This window comes from Salmo salar, chromosome 02 (genome assembly GCF_965601325.2).
Source record: "Salmo salar chromosome 02, fSalSal1, whole genome shotgun sequence".
Lineage (NCBI taxonomy): Eukaryota > Metazoa > Chordata > Actinopteri > Salmoniformes > Salmonidae > Salmo > Salmo salar.
Window position 1 is genome coordinate 27,237,895 of NC_138292.1, and position 24,623 is coordinate 27,262,517.

The window sequence follows — 24,623 nt, forward strand, 5'->3', positions numbered from 1 at the left end:
GCATGACATATACTTCAAGATTAATAAACTCAACAGTTTTGTTTGAATGAATTACTTGAGAGGGTATGAGTTATTACAGTTACCAAAACTGTAGTAATTCCACCATTACTACTAAATGCTGGATAAACAGATGACACAGACTCATTTTGCTGCTATATGTTTATTATTTGGCTTTTGAAAGTTGTAAAGGATAGACACAGATACATGCGTACAGAGATGATCTGAGTTTTAGTAATACACAACTCTGGGATTATATTTGAATTTGAATGAATATAGAGTTCAATAACAATTCCATGCATGAATACTCATAATCCCTCACAACATTATATGGTTCGGAATATGTTATCACATACAGAAGGTCATTTTAAGAGAATTTTTCGATTTTATGTTGAAATGCTTTAGCCTACAACCAGGACATGAAAGGGACACTTTTTAAGGATATTTTAGAGCCATGAGATCTTATTTTAAAATGTAAATGTTCTAGCCTCCAAACTTGACATGTACAGGTTTGACATATTTGTTAAGGAGTTTTTCAATCCATGACTGGTTGTTTGAATCTGGGCTACTGATAATGTAACAGCCCCTGACCCCCTTCACCACCGCACACGTGGTCTTCGGACCGCAGGGCGCCACCTCACAGGCCATCTCGCCGGAGTTACAGCTGCAGCGGTGGTGGCAGTTCTCCTCCTTATAGAAGACCTCGCCGGACACAAAGTAGCGACCCTTGTGGTGACAGCCACAGTTCTTCACATGAACACACTTGTCATCGCTCTGCAGGAAACCAGGTTTGCATTGACAGCCCTCCCCTGGAGGAGTGGTGCATCCTGGGGCGGAGGTCATGGAATAGCATGTGGCCGGGCACCCGGAGGCCGAGAGGCTGTAGACACTGTTCTCTGGACAGGGGAGGTCTGAAAACACACAGGGAGAAAGAGAGGTCTGTGGAATCAGTTATAATTTTAAAGTTTCAGGATTTCATTTAAAATGTAGGGTTTAGAATTTGCAGTCTTATTTTACTCAGATTCCTGTTTTAAAGAATTTATGAATTGCGACTCATCATAAACCTGAACATTTGTGATACAAAACCAGAGGACTTACGGCAGAAGTCTTTACTCCTCCAGGCCTCAATTTTCCCTCCCTTCTCCTGACACTCTTCTACATAGTTGGTGATGATGTCACAGGCTGCCGTCAGTAGGCCGTTGTTGAGTATCATGTCATAGATGCAGTCTTCTTTGTACTCATTAGACTCCACTCTACCAATGCAGTCTCTGAGGGGACCACTCTTATCCACAATGACATCACAGGCGCTGACATATTTGGGCTTTATAAGGGGGATGTCTACAACGGAACAATCTTTGCACTCGTGGGAGCAGCCCGGTACGTCAGCTACCCAGTAACTGTTTCCAAACTCCTTGGGACTCATGGGCTTTTTCCCGTTGGGCAGAAGCAGGTCGTCATCAGGGTTGTCATTGAGGTTGCCACAGAGACCACAGATGGCGTTGTGGTAGGTGCTCGGGACCTTCACCCTCACCTCGCTGGACCAGTCAAAGGAGACCTTGAGACCGAAATGAGTCTCCAGAACAGCAAAACGTCTGTTTCTGTAGATCTGAACCTCAGTGTTGTTGGAGTAGTATGGCAGAGATGTCAGGACATTGTTCACCTAAAATACAGTCCAGTGAAAAAAGAGAGTGGAATTCCATAAGAGTGATTTCTTTTTTCAAAACAATATATTATACAAAATAGTTAATATCAACAACTAGTGAAGGACCTGTGTTACTCACCAGGACTTTGCCGTGATAATCACCTGTGAAGGTGTAACTACTTCCCAACACAATGACAGTCACCACCTTGGCGTAGGAGACTCTGGTGCTGCCTCTGTTGTTGTTCTCCAGAGTCACCTCAAAGTTCTCCAGATCAGGATCTTTGGAGCAGACGCCCGCCAGCTTGTAGATACAGTTTCCCTGGAAGTCGAAGCGCTTCCCATCAAAGGTGCGGAAGTGGGGGTCCCCCTGTGCTGAGCAGGTCTTGAAGCTGAGGGGGTAGCAGTCCTGAACCCCATTGACCACTGCACAGTGCTCACTAGCCTTGCACTTCCTGGGCATACACACCACCTTCTGTGTGGCTCCGTCACACACACACTTACTCTGACATGTGTTGCCCTCCCAGAAGGTTTCTTCGGGCAGGTAGTAGTGGTCATTGTGTGTACAGCCACACCCTGTCTCCTTGACGACACAGTGTTCACCGCTGAGCACGTAACCCTTGTCGCACTGGCAGCCCTCCACACAGACTTTGGAACAGATCTCTGGGACATTGAGATCGGCACAGGTAGCAGGGCAGGCAGTGCCACATAGCTCATAGTGGCTGTGGTATGGGCAAGCCAGGGCTGTTCGAGTTGAGAAAAAACAAACATCACAAATGTAGTCCTAATACATTCTGCAAATGCAGAATTTGGTCTATCGTGTCATTATACACATTTGAGGAGATCTGAGTTCCTAAATGTGATGTTTTGTTATAGCTGAGTACTTACGGCAGTTGGAGGCCTTTCTCCACAGTGGTGAGACTACAGCCCCAGCCTGCTGACATTCGGCCACGTAGTTAGCCAAGGCCTCACACAACACCTCCTGTCGACCCTCATTCAGACACACATCATAGAGGCAGTCTAAGGCAAACTCCTTCACCGGCACTTTCTTATGACACTGTTCAAATGGGCCCCCGCCGTCTGTCATCAAACCACAGTACTGTGGTCCAGTGTAAAGTGCCCGGTCTGCATCTGAGCACGTGGGGCAGTTGCTGTTACAGACGTGCCAGCAGAATGGGTCACCGTCGGCAACACTCCAGGATGCCACCCACGCCGTGGTATTTGCTGAAAGCACACCTGTGGGAGTGGTGAAGTCATCTGCTTTGTTACCATTGTAGTTGCCACAGATGCCACCGAGGTTGTTGTAGTAACTGCTGGTGATGGTCACCATGAAGAGGCTGGTCCAGTCAAAAGTGATCTCCAGGCCAACATCTGTCTGGATTGTCCCTCGAATACCAGACTCTGTGATTCTGATGCTGCCAGACTCCAAACTCACAGGGAGGTCAGACCTAATGCCATCAATCTGAGACGATAGAGAGATGAGGATTTAAAGAGGACTTAAAGCGGATGGAGAGCATTGAGGATTCTTACATTCAATTATAACATGGAAAATCTGTATCAAGTATAACTGGAAGCCACCCACCTCCACTGTCCCTCTTTGGCCACTGAGAATGGTGATCCTGTGACCACTCAGGTCTATGATGGCTGATTTGACGAAGGAGCCCTCGGAGTTGCCGCGCAGCTCGTTCTTGGTCAGGATGCTGAACTGAGGCAGGGAGGGATCTTTGCCCGTCGTATTCACCAGAATGTAGGAGCAGGTGCCCATGAAGGAGAAGGGCTGGCCATCGAATGTGGAGTAATGAGGGTCACCGAACGCCCAGCAGTAGGCCTTGAACTGGGCCACACACACCGCCTTATTGTTCATCACCACACAGTTCTCTTTCTCACGGCACACAGAGTCCTCACAGGGGTCTGACAGAATGTGAATTAGAGATGTTAACATATCTTGCTCAAAGTAATATCAAAATAAGAACATCAACAAAGTCCATAATTCCACATCTAAATGTACTAACACAAGGCCATCTGTTTGTTTGCATTATTATTAATGCTTTTTTACCTGTGCTGTAACAGTCCATGACTCCATTCTTCAACCCACATTTCTGACCCTCTTTGCACTGTGAGTTCTTGCAGGTGAATACTCCTGCTGCACAGCTGCAGGTCTCAGAACAGTTGCCAAGCATCACAGACTGGCCAGACTGAAAACCAGCAAAACATGGTAACCATAGGACGATTGTAAACAATACATATTTACCAAGGACAGTGATTGATTATCTTATTTGCACTTTATATTTGCATTTAGCGTAGAACAGATACAGGCCTATAATTGTAAAAATGACTTTAGGATATTATTGCATTTTTGGGATATGAAATGGCAATTTATTGTCAATAAATCAGTAATCACCTTGTAATAGTGTCCATCAACCACACAGCCACAGTTCTCCAGTTGGACACACTTGCCACCATCAAACACAAAGCCGTCGTCACACTGGCAGCCCTCCTGGCATAGTGGGCATTTGGGAGACTCACTGAGAGAGTCACAGGTGGAAGAACAGGTGTCGGCACACAACTCATAGTGACTGTTAGCTGGACACGTCAGAGCTAGAGGACAGATGGAAATGGGAGGAGATGCATGTTATCAAAAAACTTAAATCAGCTTCAGCTTCAATTGTTTTTCAGCAGAGCATTAGGTCAGAAAAATATTGCACACTAAGATAAACCAGGATAAGGTCAATTAACTTTCAATATCAAAATTCACTCACGACAAAACTGGTCAGATCTCCAGCTGCTGACAAGGCCACCGGATGCCTGACAGAAAGTCACATAGGTCTGTAAGTGGCGGCACAGGGCATCTCCACCCTCTCCCTCCTTCATGCACTCCTCAAAGTGCTCTTGTGGTGGCACAACAGCATGGCATTGGGCAAATGGACCCTTGGTTGACTTTATGATGCTACAAGCCGGCGGGGGTCCACTGGTGGGAGGACACTTCAAGCCACCGTCACATCCTGTCTGACATTTGACCCCTTCCTGAACCACTAACCACCCCGCTGCAAACTTCTCCACAGACGACTCCTGCAGCCCACTGGGCAGCAGGAAGTCATCCTCCTTCTTGTCATTATAGTTGCCACAGAGACCACCGGTAACACCTTTGTAAGTGGATGGAAGCTGTATGATGGCGCCCGCAACGGTGTCGTAGGTCACCATCAAGCCAAAGTCTGTTACCACGATGATGTTAATGCCGTTCTGGTAGGCCCTGACCTTTCCATCTCCGAGTGACAGTGGGAGATTTGTTGCAACGTCATCCACCTGTGAAAGGAGGAAAGATTGAAAACATCCGTTTTTCGAATCAAGTGTTGCTTTTTAATACTGAAATGAGTAGATCAAGACAGAAAACTACCGTTATTTCCCATATAACTCTGGGAGACATAGATATCTTGTATTTGTAGGCCTGTATTTCAACCCTCCTGGTGACCATTGCATCATCCATCTTGGTCAACTGCTGCACTGACACAACAAATGGAGCCATCGATCCGTCTTTCTCCACAACCTCCGACATTTTGTACACACAGTCCCCGTGTAGGCTGAAGCAGTTGCCATCGAACGAGTGGAATCTCCTGGCCCCGCTCACATGGCAGGTGCCCGTGCTCATGGGTATACAAGCCTGCACCCCGTCTTGGACCTGGCACTTCTCATTGGGACCGCAGGCAAACTTCACATTACACTCCATGTGTCCATCCTTTTTACACACACAGCGCTCTTTGCACTGGCCGTTGGGGAAGAACACCTGGCCCATCTGGTAGTATTGGCCTTGGTGAACGCAGCCACATTCAGCCAGTGGCACACACTCACTGTCGCTCAGTATGAAGCCGTCGTCACAGACACAGCCCTCGGTGCACAGGGAGTTCTCACAGCTCTCAGGCTCATTGAGGCTGCTGCAGGTCTGGGGGCAGCCTGAGGCACACACCTCATAGTGGCTCTTGGCCTTGCAGGAAGATGCTACAACACATTAGGTCAAACATGATAGAATTTAATAATGTCGGAACCAGGAGCTGTTAGCTAGACAAGCCACTTCTGACTTATTGTAATGACCATAATTGTTACAGTTGTTGTTAGAAATACACATCTGATGAGGTGTGTCTGTGCACTACTTACGACAGAAGCTGTCCGACCTCCACTGTTCCACCTTGGCAGGGGCATCCTGGCAGGCAGTGGTGTAGGTGCTGAGGGCGTTACAGAGGGCAGAGGCATGGCCACGGTACAGACACATATCAAACACACAGTCCTCATAGTACTCTGTGGGGTCCACCTTGGCGTGGCAGTGCTTGAACGGACCGTTTTTGTCTGTGATCCTGCCGCAGTACTTCCCTGTTTGGTAATCAAGCATCAGGCTGTGGTCACAGGTGGGGCACTTCTTGCCGTTGCAGTCGCTGGAGCAGCCAGGGTCGTTCCCCACTTTCCAGCTGTCCCCAAATACTGTTGAGGAGTTGGCAGGGCTCTTGTCTGGTTTGAGGAGGTCGTCGTTCCGTTGGCCGTTCCAGTTTCCGCAGAGCCCTCCGATGAGGTCTGAGTAGGAGCTGGGGAGGGTTAGGGAGACGTGGCTGTTCCAGTTGAACTTCAGTGTCAGGCCAAATTTGGTCTTCACCACCCCGAAATACCCACTGCGGAAGATGGACAGTTGGCCATCTTCTACATCAAATGGCAAGTTCACATACTGGTTGTTGACCTGGGAAGAGAGAAAGAAACGTTAATGAAACACGAAGGACGATACTGTCCTGATATTTCCTCTTTCATTAAGTAGTATAATCATAAAAGCTCATTGACCAAGTAAACCCGGAATGCAATTGTGTCATTCATTTGGAATGGATAACATTTTAAGGTAGCTTACCAATACTTTGCCAGGGTTGTCCCTACTCATGGTGATGATGTTTTTGAAGACAATGACGGTGACTGTCTTTGTGTAAGACACTGCCGTGTTCCTCCCCCTATTCTGATTCTTTACAAGCACCTCAAAAGGCGCCAGAGACTTGTCATCTTTGCTGACCAATTTGGAGAGAACGTAAGTACACGTTCCCTGGAAGTCGAACCTCTTGCCATCAAACGTGCGGTAGTGGGGGTCGCCTGAACCTTGGCAAGTGGCATAAGATGTTGGGTAGCAATCTCTCTTACCACTCTGCTGGCCACACATCTCTGACTTCTTGCATGCTGTTGCTTTGCATTCAACCTTGGCTGTTCCTGGATTGCATTCACACTGCTTTGTGCATTTGTCATCTTCCCAGAACTTCATTCCAGACGGGTAGTATCGTCCTTCATAAGAGCAGCCACAGCTCTCCTTGGAGACGCATTTGTCTCCACTGAGGACAAAGCCCTTGTTGCATTGACAGGTCTCCACACAGGGTTCCTTGCACTTTGCTTCGGCATCTAGATCTGAACAAGAGGCAGGGCAAGCTGTGCCACATGCCTCGTAGTAGCTGTTTGACGGACATTCCAGTGCTGCAAATGTGAAATGAGAAAATAGATTTAAATAATAGTGAAAAGTGCAATCTAAAAATCTGCATGAAATGTCTGGAAAGAGGAAAACTCACAGCATCCAGTGATTGTCCTCCACTCAGGGCTAATTTTGACCCCCTCGGCCAAGCAGGCATCATTGTAGCTTTTCATGTTCTCACAGAGGAACTGATAGATGCCTTTATTGATGCAGATGTCATAGACACAGTTGTCCATGAACATGCCTGGGTCCAGGACCTTGTGGCAGCTGGCGAATGGGCCATCTTTTTTGGCCAAGAGACCACATAACTTCTCTTCCTTGTATTTCTGTTGGAGAGCCGGAGTGCAGCTAGGACATTCCCCTTGGCAGTCATCATGACAGAACAAGTCGCCGTCTTCAGTTCTCCAGCTCTGGGCAAACTTCACCACTGTGGGTTCCTTGTTACCTTTGGGGTTAGTGAACTCGTCATTGCGATCCCCGTTGTAGTTCCCACAGAGCCCACCCAGGGTGCGGAAGTAGCTGCTGGGGACAGTGACGTAGAACTTCATGTTCCAGTCGTACATAACCTTCAGGCCAAAGTTTGTCTTCAGAACAGCATAGCTGCCACTATACACCACCGTTAGGTTCCCCCTGGCTAGGGTCACAGGCAGGTAGACATTCTCACCATTCACCTAAGAAAAGATCAATAAGCATATGGAAAAACCACTCAGTTCACCTCCTGGATTGACCAAATTTACCATGGAACCAACCCCAATCCTGATCATTTCCCTCTGGTCTCTTGTTACTTACCTCAACCTTCCCTTTATGCGTGCTGATCACAACAGTCAGCCCATAGACCGTGACTGAGACTTTCCTTACGAAAGACACCCTGTTGTTCCCTCTGTGGTTGTTCTTGGTCAGGACAGTGAACGGGATGAGGCCAGGTTCAGATTTAACAACCGTGGCCATGACATAAGAGCAGGTGCCCTGGAAGTCAAATCGCTCCCCATCAAAGGTGAGGTAGTGGGGGTCGCCCACAGCCCTGCAGGTGGCCTTGGACTGGGCCACACATACCGCCTTATTGTTCTTCACCACACAGTTTTCCTTCTCACGGCACTCAGTGTCCTCACAGGGGTCTGACAAAATGGGTATTAGAGATGTTAACATAGCTTGCTCATTGCAATATCAAAATAGAAACATCAACAAAGTCCAAAATTCCACATCCAAATGTACTAACACAAAGCCATATCTGTTGGGTTGCATTATTATTAATGTTTTTTTACCTGTGCTGTAACAGTCCATGACTCCATTCTTCAACCCACATTTCTGACCCTCTTTGCACTGTGAGTTCTTGCAGGTGAACACTCCTGCTGCACAGCTGCAGGTCTCAGAACAGTTGCCAAGCATCACAGACTGGCCAGACTGAAAACCAGCAAAACATATCAGTGATATCATTGAGTGTTTATACTATGGTGGAAACCATAGGATGATTGTAAACAATAAATATTTACCAAGGATAGAGATTGATTATATATATTTGCATTTAGCGTAGAACAGATATAGGCCTATAATTGTAAAAATGACTTTAGGATATTATTGCATTTTTGGGATATGAAATGGCAATTTATTGTCAATAAATCAGTAATCACCTTGTAATAGTGTCCATCAACCACACAGCCACAGTTCTCCAGTTGGACACACTTGCCACCATCAAACACAAAGCCGTCGTCACACTGGCAGCCCTCCTGGCATAGTGGGCATTTGGGAGACTCACTGAGAGAGTCACAGGTGGAAGAACAGGTGTCGGCACACAACTCATAGTGACTGTTAGCTGGACACGTCAGAGCTAGAGGACAGATGGAAATGGGAGGAGATGCATGTTATCAAAAAACTTAAATCAGCTTCAGCTTCAATTGTTTTTCAGCAGAGCATTAGGTCAGAAAAATATTGCACACTAAGATAAACCAGGATAAGGTCAATTAACTTTCAATATCAAAATTCACTCACGACAAAACTGGTCAGATCTCCAGCTGCTGACAAGGCCACCGGATGCCTGACAGAAAGTCACATAGGTCTGTAAGTGGCGGCACAGGGCATCTCCACCCTCTCCCTCCTTCATGCACTCCTCAAAGTGCTCTTGTGGTGGCACAACAGCATGGCATTGGGCAAATGGACCCTTGGTTGACTTTATGATGCTACAAGCCGGCGGGGGTCCACTGGTGGGAGGACACTTCAAGCCACCGTCACATCCTGTCTGACATTTGACCCCTTCCTGAACCACTAACCACCCCGCTGCAAACTTCTCCACAGACGACTCCTGCAGCCCACTGGGCAGCAGGAAGTCATCCTCCTTCTTGTCATTATAGTTGCCACAGAGACCACCGGTAACACCTTTGTAAGTGGATGGAAGCTGTATGATGGCGCCCGCAACGGTGTCGTAGGTCACCATCAAGCCAAAGTCTGTTACCACGATGATGTTAATGCCGTTCTGGTAGGCCCTGACCTTTCCATCTCCGAGTGACAGTGGGAGATTTGTTGCAACGTCATCCACCTGTGAAAGGAGGAAAGATTGAAAACATCCGTTTTTCGAATCAAGTGTTGCTTTTTAATACTGAAATGAGTAGATCAAGACAGAAAACTACCGTTATTTCCCATATAACTCTGGGAGACATAGATATCTTGTATTTGTAGGCCTGTATTTCAACCCTCCTGGTGACCATTGCATCATCCATCTTGGTCAACTGCTGCACTGACACAACAAATGGAGCCATCGATCCGTCTTTCTCCACAACCTCCGACATTTTGTACACACAGTCCCCGTGTAGGCTGAAGCAGTTGCCATCGAACGAGTGGAATCTCCTGGCCCCGCTCACATGGCAGGTGCCCGTGCTCATGGGTATACAAGCCTGCACCCCGTCTTGGACCTGGCACTTCTCATTGGGACCGCAGGCAAACTTCACATTACACTCCATGTGTCCATCCTTTTTACACACACAGCGCTCTTTGCACTGGCCGTTGGGGAAGAACACCTGGCCCATCTGGTAGTATTGGCCTTGGTGAACGCAGCCACATTCAGCCAGTGGCACACACTCACTGTCGCTCAGTATGAAGCCGTCGTCACAGACACAGCCCTCGGTGCACAGGGAGTTCTCACAGCTCTCAGGCTCATTGAGGCTGCTGCAGGTCTGGGGGCAGCCTGAGGCACACACCTCATAGTGGCTCTTGGCCTTGCAGGAAGATGCTACAACACATTAGGTCAAACATGATAGAATTTAATAATGTCGGAACCAGGAGCTGTTAGCTAGACAAGCCACTTCTGACTTATTGTAATGACCATAATTGTTACAGTTGTTGTTAGAAATACACATCTGATGAGGTGTGTCTGTGCACTACTTACGACAGAAGCTGTCCGACCTCCACTGTTCCACCTTGGCAGGGGCATCCTGGCAGGCAGTGGTGTAGGTGCTGAGGGCGTTACAGAGGGCAGAGGCATGGCCACGGTACAGACACATATCAAACACACAGTCCTCATAGTACTCTGTGGGGTCCACCTTGGCGTGGCAGTGCTTGAACGGACCGTTTTTGTCTGTGATCCTGCCGCAGTACTTCCCTGTTTGGTAATCAAGCATCAGGCTGTGGTCACAGGTGGGGCACTTCTTGCCGTTGCAGTCGCTGGAGCAGCCAGGGTCGTTCCCCACTTTCCAGCTGTCCCCAAATACTGTTGAGGAGTTGGCAGGGCTCTTGTCTGGTTTGAGGAGGTCGTCGTTCCGTTGGCCGTTCCAGTTTCCGCAGAGCCCTCCGATGAGGTCTGAGTAGGAGCTGGGGAGGGTTAGGGAGACGTGGCTGTTCCAGTTGAACTTCAGTGTCAGGCCAAATTTGGTCTTCACCACCCCGAAATACCCACTGCGGAAGATGGACAGTTGGCCATCTTCTACATCAAATGGCAAGTTCACATACTGGTTGTTGACCTGGGAAGAGAGAAAGAAACGTTAATGAAACACGAAGGACGATACTGTCCTGATATTTCCTCTTTCATTAAGTAGTATAATCATAAAAGCTCATTGACCAAGTAAACCCGGAATGCAATTGTGTCATTCATTTGGAATGGATAACATTTTAAGGTAGCTTACCAATACTTTGCCAGGGTTGTCCCTACTCATGGTGATGATGTTTTTGAAGACAATGACGGTGACTGTCTTTGTGTAAGACACTGCCGTGTTCCTCCCCCTATTCTGATTCTTTACAAGCACCTCAAAAGGCGCCAGAGACTTGTTATCTTTGCTGACCAATTTGGAGAGAACGTAAGTACACGTTCCCTGGAAGTCGAACCTCTTGCCATCAAACGTGCGGTAGTGGGGGTCGCCTGAACCTTGGCAAGTGGCATAAGATGTTGGGTAGCAATCTCTCTTACCACTCTGCTGGCCACACATCTCTGACTTCTTGCATGCTGTTGCTTTGCATTCAACCTTGGCTGTTCCTGGATTGCATTCACACTGCTTTGTGCATTTGTCATCTTCCCAGAACTTCATTCCAGACGGGTAGTATCGTCCTTCATAAGAGCAGCCACAGCTCTCCTTGGAGACGCATTTGTCTCCACTGAGGACAAAGCCCTTGTTGCATTGACAGGTCTCCACACAGGGTTCCTTGCACTTTGCTTCGGCATCTAGATCTGAACAAGAGGCAGGGCAAGCTGTGCCACATGCCTCGTAGTAGCTGTTTGACGGACATTCCAGTGCTGCAAATGTGAAATGAGAAAATAGATTTAAATAATAGTGAAAAGTGCAATCTAAAAATCTGCATGAAATGTCTGGAAAGAGGAAAACTCACAGCATCCAGTGATTGTCCTCCACTCAGGGCTAATTTTGACCCCCTCGGCCAAGCAGGCATCATTGTAGCTTTTCATGTTCTCACAGAGGAACTGATAGATGCCTTTATTGATGCAGATGTCATAGACACAGTTGTCCATGAACATGCCTGGGTCCAGGACCTTGTGGCAGCTGGCGAATGGGCCATCTTTTTTGGCCAAGAGACCACATAACTTCTCTTCCTTGTATTTCTGTTGGAGAGCCGGAGTGCAGCTAGGACATTCCCCTTGGCAGTCATCATGACAGAACAAGTCGCCGTCTTCAGTTCTCCAGCTCTGGGCAAACTTCACCACTGTGGGTTCCTTGTTACCTTTGGGGTTAGTGAACTCGTCATTGCGATCCCCGTTGTAGTTCCCACAGAGCCCACCCAGGGTGCGGAAGTAGCTGCTGGGGACAGTGACGTAGAACTTCATGTTCCAGTCGTACATAACCTTCAGGCCAAAGTTTGTCTTCAGAACAGCATAGCTGCCACTATACACCACCGTTAGGTTCCCCCTGGCTAGGGTCACAGGCAGGTAGACATTCTCACCATTCACCTAAGAAAAGATCAATAAGCATATGGAAAAACCACTCAGTTCACCTCCTGGATTGACCAAATTTACCATGGAACCAACCCCAATCCTGATCATTTCCCTCTGGTCTCTTGTTACTTACCTCAACCTTCCCTTTATGCGTGCTGATCACAACAGTCAGCCCATAGACCGTGACTGAGACTTTCCTTACGAAAGACACCCTGTTGTTCCCTCTGTGGTTGTTCTTGGTCAGGACAGTGAACGGGATGAGGCCAGGTTCAGATTTAACAACCGTGGCCATGACATAAGAGCAGGTGCCCTGGAAGTCAAATCGCTCCCCATCAAAGGTGAGGTAGTGGGGGTCGCCCACAGCCCTGCAGGTGGCCTTGGACTGGGCCACACATACCGCCTTATTGTTCTTCACCACACAGTTTTCCTTCTCACGGCACTCAGTGTCCTCACAGGGGTCTGACAAAATGGGTATTAGAGATGTTAACATAGCTTGCTCATTACAATATCAAAATAGAAACATCAACAAAGTCCAAAATTCCACATCCAAATGTACTAACACAAAGCCATATCTGTTGGGTTGCATTATTATTAATGTTTTTTTACCTGTGCTGTAACAGTCCATGACTCCATTCTTCAACCCACATTTCTGACCCTCTTTGCACTGTGAGTTCTTGCAGGTGAACACTCCTGCTGCACAGCTGCAGGTCTCAGAACAGTTGCCAAGCATCACAGACTGGCCAGACTGAAAACCAGCAAAACATATCAGTGATATCATTGAGTGTTTATACTATGGTGGAAACCATAGGATGATTGTAAACAATAAATATTTACCAAGGATAGAGATTGATTATATATATTTGCATTTAGCGTAGAACAGATATAGGCCTATAATTGTAAAAATGACTTTAGGATATTATTGCATTTTTGGGATATGAAATGGCAATTTATTGTCAATAAATCAGTAATCACCTTGTAATAGTGTCCATCAACCACACAGCCACAGTTCTCCAGTTGGACACACTTGCCACCATCAAACACAAAGCCGTCGTCACACTGGCAGCCCTCCTGGCATAGTGGGCATTTGGGAGACTCACTGAGAGAGTCACAGGTGGAAGAACAGGTGTCGGCACACAACTCATAGTGACTGTTAGCTGGACACGTCAGAGCTAGAGGACAGATGGAAATGGGAGGAGATGCATGTTATCAAAAAACTTAAATCAGCTTCAGCTTCAATTGTTTTTCAGCAGAGCATTAGGTCAGAAAAATATTGCACACTAAGATAAACCAGGATAAGGTCAATTAACTTTCAATATCAAAATTCACTCACGACAAAACTGGTCAGATCTCCAGCTGCTGACAAGGCCACCGGATGCCTGACAGAAAGTCACATAGGTCTGTAAGTGGCGGCACAGGGCATCTCCACCCTCTCCCTCCTTCATGCACTCCTCAAAGTGCTCTTGTGGTGGCACAACAGCATGGCATTGGGCAAATGGACCCTTGGTTGACTTTATGATGCTACAAGCCGGCGGGGGTCCACTGGTGGGAGGACACTTCAAGCCACCGTCACATCCTGTCTGACATTTGACCCCTTCCTGAACCACTAACCACCCCGCTGCAAACTTCTCCACAGACGACTCCTGCAGCCCACTGGGCAGCAGGAAGTCATCCTCCTTCTTGTCATTATAGTTGCCACAGAGACCACCGGTAACACCTTTGTAAGTGGATGGAAGCTGTATGATGGCGCCCGCAACGGTGTCGTAGGTCACCATCAAGCCAAAGTCTGTTACCACGATGATGTTAATGCCGTTCTGGTAGGCCCTGACCTTTCCATCTCCGAGTGACAGTGGGAGATTTGTTGCAACGTCATCCACCTGTGAAAGGAGGAAAGATTGAAAACATCCGTTTTTCGAATCAAGTGTTGCTTTTTAATACTGAAATGAGTAGATCAAGACAGAAAACTACCGTTATTTCCCATATAACTCTGGGAGACATAGATATCTTGTATTTGTAGGCCTGTATTTCAACCCTCCTGGTGACCATTGCATCATCCATCTTGGTCAACTGCTGCACTGACACAACAAATGGAGCCATCGATCCGTCTTTCTCCACAACCTCCGACATTTTGTACACACAGTCCCCGTGTAGGCTGAAGCAGTTGCCATCGAACGAGTGGAATCTCCTGGCCCCGCTCACATGGCAGGTGCCCGTGCTCATGGGTATACAAGCCTGCACCCCGTCTTGGACCTGGCACTTCTCATTGGGACCGCAGGCAAACTTCACATTACACTCCATGTGTCCATCCTTTTTACACACACAGCGCTCTTTGCACTGGCCGTTGGGGAAGAACACCTGGCCCATCTGGTAGTATTGGCCTTGGTGAACGCAGCCACATTCAGCCAGTGGCACACACTCACTGTCGCTCAGTATGAAGCCGTCGTCACAGACACAGCCCTCGGTGCACAGGGAGTTCTCACAGCTCTCAGGCTCATTGAGGCTGCTGCAGGTCTGGGGGCAGCCTGAGGCACACACCTCATAGTGGCTCTTGGCCTTGCAGGAAGATGCTACAACACATTAGGTCAAACATGATAGAATTTAATAATGTCGGAACCAGGAGCTGTTAGCTAGACAAGCCACTTCTGACTTATTGTAATGACCATAATTGTTACAGTTGTTGTTAGAAATACACATCTGATGAGGTGTGTCTGTGCACTACTTACGACAGAAGCTGTCCGACCTCCACTGTTCCACCTTGGCAGGGGCATCCTGGCAGGCAGTGGTGTAGGTGCTGAGGGCGTTACAGAGGGCAGAGGCATGGCCACGGTACAGACACATATCAAACACACAGTCCTCATAGTACTCTGTGGGGTCCACCTTGGCGTGGCAGTGCTTGAACGGACCGTTTTTGTCTGTGATCCTGCCGCAGTACTTCCCTGTTTGGTAATCAAGCATCAGGCTGTGGTCACAGGTGGGGCACTTCTTGCCGTTGCAGTCGCTGGAGCAGCCAGGGTCGTTCCCCACTTTCCAGCTGTCCCCAAATACTGTTGAGGAGTTGGCAGGGCTCTTGTCTGGTTTGAGGAGGTCGTCGTTCCGTTGGCCGTTCCAGTTTCCGCAGAGCCCTCCGATGAGGTCTGAGTAGGAGCTGGGGAGGGTTAGGGAGACGTGGCTGTTCCAGTTGAACTTCAGTGTCAGGCCAAATTTGGTCTTCACCACCCCGAAATACCCACTGCGGAAGATGGACAGTTGGCCATCTTCTACATCAAATGGCAAGTTCACATACTGGTTGTTGACCTGGGAAGAGAGAAAGAAACGTTAATGAAACACGAAGGACGATACTGTCCTGATATTTCCTCTTTCATTAAGTAGTATAATCATAAAAGCTCATTGACCAAGTAAACCCGGAATGCAATTGTGTCATTCATTTGGAATGGATAACATTTTAAGGTAGCTTACCAATACTTTGCCAGGGTTGTCCCTACTCATGGTGATGATGTTTTTGAAGACAATGACGGTGACTGTCTTTGTGTAAGACACTGCCGTGTTCCTCCCCCTATTCTGATTCTTTACAAGCACCTCAAAAGGCGCCAGAGACTTGTTATCTTTGCTGACCAATTTGGAGAGAACGTAAGTACACGTTCCCTGGAAGTCGAACCTCTTGCCATCAAACGTGCGGTAGTGGGGGTCGCCTGAACCTTGGCAAGTGGCATAAGATGTTGGGTAGCAATCTCTCTTACCACTCTGCTGGCCACACATCTCTGACTTCTTGCATGCTGTTGCTTTGCATTCAACCTTGGCTGTTCCTGGATTGCATTCACACTGCTTTGTGCATTTGTCATCTTCCCAGAACTTCATTCCAGACGGGTAGTATCGTCCTTCATAAGAGCAGCCACAGCTCTCCTTGGAGACGCATTTGTCTCCACTGAGGACAAAGCCCTTGTTGCATTGACAGGTCTCCACACAGGGTTCCTTGCACTTTGCTTCGGCATCTAGATCTGAACAAGAGGCAGGGCAAGCTGTGCCACATGCCTCGTAGTAGCTGTTTGACGGACATTCCAGTGCTGCAAATGTGAAATGAGAAAATAGATTTAAATAATAGTGAAAAGTGCAATCTAAAAATCTGCATGAAATGTCTGGAAAGAGGAAAACTCACAGCATCCAGTGATTGTCCTCCACTCAGGGCTAATTTTGACCCCCTCGGCCAAGCAGGCATCATTGTAGCTTTTCATGTTCTCACAGAGGAACTGATAGATGCCTTTATTGATGCAGATGTCATAGACACAGTTGTCCATGAACATGCCTGGGTCCAGGACCTTGTGGCAGCTGGCGAATGGGCCATCTTTTTTGGCCAAGAGACCACATAACTTCTCTTCCTTGTATTTCTGTTGGAGAGCCGGAGTGCAGCTAGGACATTCCCCTTGGCAGTCATCATGACAGAACAAGTCGCCGTCTTCAGTTCTCCAGCTCTGGGCAAACTTCACCACTGTGGGTTCCTTGTTACCTTTGGGGTTAGTGAACTCGTCATTGCGATCCCCGTTGTAGTTCCCACAGAGCCCACCCAGGGTGCGGAAGTAGCTGCTGGGGACAGTGACGTAGAACTTCATGTTCCAGTCGTACATAACCTTCAGGCCAAAGTTTGTCTTCAGAACAGCATAGCTGCCACTATACACCACCGTTAGGTTCCCCCTGGCTAGGGTCACAGGCAGGTAGACATTCTCACCATTCACCTAAGAAAAGATCAATAAGCATATGGAAAAACCACTCAGTTCACCTCCTGGATTGACCAAATTTACCATGGAACCAACCCCAATCCTGATCATTTCCCTCTGGTCTCTTGTTACTTACCTCAACCTTCCCTTTATGCGTGCTGATCACAACAGTCAGCCCATAGACCGTGACTGAGACTTTCCTTACGAAAGACACCCTGTTGTTCCCTCTGTGGTTGTTCTTGGTCAGGACAGTGAACGGGATGAGGCCAGGTTCAGATTTAACAACCGTGGCCATGACATAAGAGCAGGTGCCCTGGAAGTCAAATCGCTCCCCATCAAAGGTGAGGTAGTGGGGGTCGCCCACAGCCCTGCAGGTGGCCTTGGACTGGGCCACACATACCGCCTTATTGTTCTTCACCACACAGTTTTCCTTCTCACGGCACTCAGTGTCCTCACAGGGGTCTGACAAAATGGGTATTAGAGATGTTAACATAGCTTGCTCATTACAATATCAAAATAGAAACATCAACAAAGTCCAAAATTCCACATCCAAATGTACTAACACAAAGCCATATCTGTTGGGTTGCATTATTATTAATGTTTTTTTACCTGTGCTGTAACAGTCCATGACTCCATTCTTCAACCCACATTTCTGACCCTCTTTGCACTGTGAGTTCTTGCAGGTGAACACTCCTGCTGCACAGCTGCAGGTCTCAGAACAGTTGCCAAGCATCACAGACTGGCCAGACTGAAAACCAGCAAAACATATCAGTGATATCATTGAGTGTTTATACTATGGTGGAAACCATAGGATGATTGTAAACAATAAATATTTACCAAGGATAGAGATTGATTATATATATTTGCATTTAGCGTAGAACAGATATAGGCCTATAATTGTAAAAATGACTTTAGGATATTATTGCATTTTTGGGATATGAAATGGCAATTTATTGTCAATAAATCAGTAATCACCTTGTAATAGTGTCCATCAACCACACAGCCACAGTTCTCCAGTTGGACACACTTGCCACCATCAAACACAAAGCCGTCGTCACACTGGCAGCCCTCCTGGCATAGTGGGCATTTGGGAGACTCACTGAGAGAGTCACAGGTGGAAGAACAGGTGTCGGCACACAACTCATAGTGACTGTTAGCTGGACACGTCAGAGCTAGAGGACAGATGGAAATGGGAGGAGATGCATGTTATCAAAAAACTTAAATCAGCTTCAGCTTCAATTGTTTTTCAGCAGAGCATTAGGTCAGAAAAATATTGCACACTAAGATAAACCAGGATAAGGTCAATTAACTTTCAATATCAAAATTCACTCACGACAAAACTGGTCAGATCTCCAGCTGCTGACAAGGCCACCGGATGCCTGACAGAAAGTCACATAGGTCTGTAAGTGGCGGCACAGGGCATCTCCACCCTCTCCCTCCTTCATGCACTCCTCAAAGTGCTCTTGTGGTGGCACAACAGCATGGCATTGGGCAAATGGACCCTTGGTTGACTTTATGATGCTACAAGCCGGCGGGGGTCCACTGGTGGGAGGACACTTCAAGCCACCGTCACATCCTGTCTGACATTTGACCCCTTCCTGAACCACTAACCACCCCGCTGCAAACTTCTCCACAGACGACTCCTGCAGCCCACTGGGCAGCAGGAAGTCATCCTCCTTCTTGTCATTATAGTTGCCACAGAGACCACCGGTAACACCTTTGTAAGTGGATGGAAGCTGTATGATGGCGCCCGCAACGGTGTCGTAGGTCACCATCAAGCCAAAGTCTGTTACCACGATGATGTTAATGCCGTTCTGGTAGGCCCTGACCTTTCCATCTCCGAGTGACAGTGGGAGATTTGTTGCAACGTCATCCACCTGTGAAAGGAGGAAAGATTGAAAACATCCGTTTTTCGAATCAAGTGTTGCTTTTTAATACTGAAATGAGTAGATCAAGACAGAAAACTACCGTTATTTCCCATATAACTCTGGGAGACATAGATATCTTGTATTTGTAGGCCTGTATTTCAACCCTCCTGGTGACCATTGCATCATCCATCTTGGTCAACTGCTGCACTGACACAACAAATGGAGCCATCGATCCGTCTTTCTCCACAACCTCCGACATTTTGTACACACAGTCCCCGTGTAGGCTGAAGCAGTTGCCATCGAACGAGTGGAATCTCCTGGCCCCGCTCACATGGCAGGTGCCCGTGCTCATGGGTATACAAGCCTGCACCCCGTCTTGGACCTGGCACTTCTCATTGGGACCGCAGGCAAACTTCACATTACACTCCATGTGTCCATCCTTTTTACACACACAGCGCTCTTTGCACTGGCCGTTGGGGAAGAACACCTGGCCCATCTGGTAGTATTGGCCTTGGTGAACGCAGCCACATTCAGCCAGTGGCACACACTCACTGTCGCTCAGTATGAAGCCGTCGTCACAGACACAGCCCTCGGTGCACAGGGAGTTCTCACAGCTCTCAGGCTCATTGAGGCTGCTGCAGGTCTGGGGGCAGCCTGAGGCACACACCTCATAGTGGCTCTTGGCCTTGCAGGAAGATGCTACAACACATTAGGTCAAACATGATAGAATTTAATAATGTCGGAACCAGGAGCTGTTAGCTAGACAAGCCACTTCTGACTTATTGTAATGACCATAATTGTTACAGTTGTTGTTAGAAATACACATCTGATGAGGTGTGTCTGTGCACTACTTACGACAGAAGCTGTCCGACCTCCACTGTTCCACCTTGGCAGGGGCATCCTGGCAGGCAGTGGTGTAGGTGCTGAGGGCGTTACAGAGGGCAGAGGCATGGCCACGGTACAGACACATATCAAACACACAGTCCTCATAGTACTCTGTGGGGTCCACCTTGGCGTGGCAGTGCTTGAACGGACCGTTTTTGTCTGTGATCCTGCCGCAGTACTTCCCTGTTTGGTAATCAAGCATCAGGCTGTGGTCACAGGTGGGGCACTTCTTGCCGTTGCAGTCGCTGGAGCAGCCAGGGTCGTTCCCCACTTTCCAGCTGTCCCCAAATACTGTTGAGGAGTTGGCAGGGCTCTTGTCTGGTTTGAGGAGGTCGTCGTTCCGTTGGCCGTTCCAGTTTCCGCAGAGCCCTCCGATGAGGTCTGAGTAGGAGCTGGGGAGGGTTAGGGAGACGTGGCTGTTCCAGTTGAACTTCAGTGTCAGGCCAAATTTGGTCTTCACCACCCCGAAATACCCACTGCGGAAGATGGACAGTTGGCCATCTTCTACATCAAATGGCAAGTTCACATACTGGTTGTTGACCTGGGAAGAGAGAAAGAAACGTTAATGAAACACGAAGGACGATACTGTCCTGATATTTCCTCTTTCATTAAGTAGTATAATCATAAAAGCTCATTGACCAAGTAAACCCGGAATGCAATTGTGTCATTCATTTGGAATGGATAACATTTTAAGGTAGCTTACCAATACTTTGCCAGGGTTGTCCCTACTCATGGTGATGATGTTTTTGAAGACAATGACGGTGACTGTCTTTGTGTAAGACACTGCCGTGTTCCTCCCCCTATTCTGATTCTTTACAAGCACCTCAAAAGGCGCCAGAGACTTGTCATCTTTGCTGACCAATTTGGAGAGAACGTAAGTACACGTTCCCTGGAAGTCGAACCTCTTGCCATCAAACGTGCGGTAGTGGGGGTCGCCTGAACCTTGGCAAGTGGCATAAGATGTTGGGTAGCAATCTCTCTTACCACTCTGCTGGCCACACATCTCTGACTTCTTGCATGCTGTTGCTTTGCATTCAACCTTGGCTGTTCCTGGATTGCATTCACACTGCTTTGTGCATTTGTCATCTTCCCAGAACTTCATTCCAGACGGGTAGTATCGTCCTTCATAAGAGCAGCCACAGCTCTCCTTGGAGACGCATTTGTCTCCACTGAGGACAAAGCCCTTGTTGCATTGACAGGTCTCCACACAGGGTTCCTTGCACTTTGCTTCGGCATCTAGATCTGAACAAGAGGCAGGGCAAGCTGTGCCACATGCCTCGTAGTAGCTGTTTGACGGACATTCCAGTGCTGCAAATGTGAAATGAGAAAATAGATTTAAATAATAGTGAAAAGTGCAATCTAAAAATCTGCATGAAATGTCTGGAAAGAGGAAAACTCACAGCATCCAGTGATTGTCCTCCACTCAGGGCTAATTTTGACCCCCTCGGCCAAGCAGGCATCATTGTAGCTTTTCATGTTCTCACAGAGGAACTGATAGATGCCTTTATTGATGCAGATGTCATAGACACAGTTGTCCATGAACATGCCTGGGTCCAGGACCTTGTGGCAGCTGGCGAATGGGCCATCTTTTTTGGCCAAGAGACCACATAACTTCTCTTCCTTGTATTTCTGTTGGAGAGCCGGAGTGCAGCTAGGACATTCCCCTTGGCAGTCATCATGACAGAACAAGTCGCCGTCTTCAGTTCTCCAGCTCTGGGCAGACTTCACCACTGTGGGTTCCTTGTTACCTTTGGGGTTAGTGAACTCGTCATTGCGATCCCCGTTGTAGTTCCCACAGAGCCCACCCAGGGTGCGGAAGTAGCTGCTGGGGACAGTGACGTAGAACTTCATGTTCCAGTCGTACATAACCTTCAGGCCAAAGTTTGTCTTCAGAACAGCATAGCTGCCACTATACACCACCGTTAGGTTCCCCCTGGCTAGGGTCACAGGCAGGTAGACATTCTCACCATTCACCTAAGAAAAGATCAATAAGCATATGGAAAAACCACTCAGTTCACCTCCTGGATTGACCAAATTTACCATGGAACCAACCCCAATCCTGATCATTTCCCTCTGGTCTCTTGTTACTTACCTCAACCTTCCCTTTATGCGTGCTGATCACAACAGTCAGCCCATAGACCGTGACTGAGACTTTCCTTACGAAAGACACCCTGTTGTTCCCTCTGTGGTTGTTCTTGGTCAGGACAGTGAACGGGATGAGGCCAGGTTCAGATTTAACAACCGTGGCCATGACATAAGAGCAGGTGCCCTGGAAGTCAAATCGCTCCCCATCAAAGGTGAGGTAGTGGGGGTCGCCCACAGCCCTGCAGGTTGCTTTGGAGATGTGGACACATACCCCCTTTGTACATTCTTCCTTTTCTCTGCATTTGACGTTCTCACAGGGGTCTGGTGGTGTAGTGGGTGGTGTAGTGCCTGAGTGAGAACAGAAGCAACATTTAAGACTAACTCTTGTTTTCATGCAGTGCATTTGTTGTGTTGTGTTGCGATTTGTTTTTTTGTGTTGCGTTGCATTGTGATGTGTTGCGTTGCATTGTATTGTTAAAGAGTTGTCCTCTTTAACAGGGAGGTATTGAGGGGCAGTTGATAGGCCATTTAAGTGGATGTGTCAATTAAACAGCGTACCTTTCGAACATACTCCTGTTGTAGCGTAGCCGTCTCTTGGCATGCCACCATAAACGTAAACAGCCATGAGGGAGTCGCCTTTTATGGAGAAATGCTGTTGCTGCTCTCCCAATGGAATATTTACCCACATGTACTTAGGGTCTGAGTTGAATGATGTCCATTGGATAGATTTCACACAATAATTTTTCTCACAGACTTTAACGGTGTTGATCCCTTCCCCCTCGGAGACAATGACCAACGTGCTCTCGAATTTGCTCTGCGTGTCCACCGACCACTCGTTGGCCAGATCAGACGTTGGGAGGATGTTGGTGAGGAACGGATCGTAAGGCTTGTTGTTGCTGAAGTACATCACCATGACCTTCTTATCACTTTTGATGATCAGTGGATTTTTGGGTTGGACAGAAACCACATACGCCTGCCCCTCATTCAGCTGTTTAGCAGTGGATACCTTTCCCTCAAAGATCTTCACTAGAGTGTTGTCCTCTGAGGCCACAATGTTGACAAAGTCTGTTGAATGGGTCATGTGCATGGAAGGAACCAGGTAATTGGTGGAGAGGCTCTGTACTGGTAGCAGTTGTTCGTAGACGTGATTGCAGCGGCCTCCATCTGCGACGCACTCGTGTCCTCCCAGGACTGCCACAGGGTGCTTGGCTTTTACCCTGGTCCCAGTGAAAGTGGTGTAGCTTTGGTAGAGGTTGACCTGGTATGGTTCCATGGTAACAATCATTGCCCTTCTTTGCTTCCAGGAATCCACGCCACTGAGATTCATGTTGGAGACAGGGATGATTGTGATCTTGTTGGGCTCTTTGCCGTTGACAATAGACATAAGCTTGTGAATGTTGCTTGGACCCTCATCGGGGGTGAAGACCACATAGTCAGTACCCAGCTGGTCAGTTGGGAAGACCACACTGCTGTCTCCAGTCGAGAACTTGTAGTTGAAGGCCACCACCGAGATGTCAGAGTTGGAGGTGACCTGCACTGTTTTGGTGGAAGCTCCTGGACCCCCAATTTCAGCGGTACCAGGTATGCCGATCCATTTGGTGTTCTGTTTCTCTATTGTCACTGAGGTGGAGAAGCCGATTGCATTGACCTGAATTTTAACAATAGCTGGATAATCCTGTGTGGTAATGGCCAGTTGAAGTCTCTGATCATTATGGTAGCTCAGCAAATAGTTAGGCATAAAGGCAGTAATGAACTCCCGCCCCACTGGGCATGATCCGCTGACCACTAAAACGTAAAGGAGAAAGACAATTTTACAGAAGAGCACCTGCATTCTTTTCGCAACAATTTGGGTACTGTAATATAAATGTAATAATGAAACATATACTGTAGCTTAAATACAGTACAATTGTCTTGCTCCGACTGCTCTTGCTGAATTCACTGACTGTCAAGTGTTAATTTAGTAAGGCACAAAATCATTTGTTTTTGCTTGAATGACATAATCGTATAGAATTTATTTTTGTGTACATAACAATACACATGCTGTCACTTCCACCTGCATAGCTTTATAACCAGTATTACATGTCTATATAGTGTGCCCTGCAGAACAAACAACATAAATGTACTATCTAATTAGAGGAGGCTAGAAAGATTTCATTTGCCAAGCTACTGTTTGTTTATGTTTACCCATAATGTTAGATAATAATAAATGATCAACTTGCTCAATTCTTGTAGTGATTACATGACATGGAATATTGAAAGGTAAACTGTGATTCTTACCTATGAATAGGGTGACAGCCACACAAAGCAGGAAAGTTGTCCCCATGGCTGGAAACTAAAATGCACAGTCAACAAATTACATGGAAAATGGATGTAAAAACTAAATCAGTTTTGTTTTAGATTAGATTATAGAGTAGCTACTGACAGGAGAGAAAACATATATAATTCATATTAAATGCATTTACTTTAATTCATTTATATCCATCAATAAATTACATAAATATTTTGTAAATATAAATGAGCTTGCATTAATACATTGTACATGCATCTACAAAGACAGGAAATAGTTTATTTCGATTCACTTTCACCTCCGTAATAA

The 24,623-nt window shown here is 47.3% G+C and overlaps 1 protein-coding gene across 1 annotated transcript; it reads right to left on the reverse strand.

The window, feature by feature from the left end:
* Positions 1–144: 144 nt before the first annotated feature.
* Positions 145–24,406, reverse strand: LOC106595311 (IgGFc-binding protein). Its single transcript, XM_082969136.1, has 39 exons — positions 24,305–24,406; positions 22,586–23,812; positions 22,035–22,375; positions 21,343–21,916; positions 20,646–21,250; positions 19,913–20,483; positions 19,158–19,756; positions 18,523–19,066; positions 18,165–18,361; positions 17,799–17,937; positions 17,326–17,651; positions 16,634–17,207; positions 15,937–16,541; positions 15,204–15,774; positions 14,449–15,047; positions 13,814–14,357; positions 13,456–13,652; positions 13,090–13,228; positions 12,617–12,942; positions 11,925–12,498; positions 11,228–11,832; positions 10,495–11,065; positions 9,740–10,338; positions 9,105–9,648; positions 8,747–8,943; positions 8,381–8,519; positions 7,908–8,233; positions 7,216–7,789; positions 6,519–7,123; positions 5,786–6,356; positions 5,031–5,629; positions 4,396–4,939; positions 4,038–4,234; positions 3,693–3,831; positions 3,219–3,547; positions 2,525–3,098; positions 1,779–2,380; positions 1,096–1,657; positions 145–908 (listed from the first exon to the last, which is right to left on the reverse strand). Exons 1-39 carry the CDS (start codon positions 24,348–24,350, stop codon positions 481–483), a joined length of 18,003 nt encoding a protein of 6,000 aa, XP_082825262.1. The 5' UTR covers positions 24,351–24,406; the 3' UTR covers positions 145–480.
* Positions 24,407–24,623: the final 217 nt, after the last annotated feature.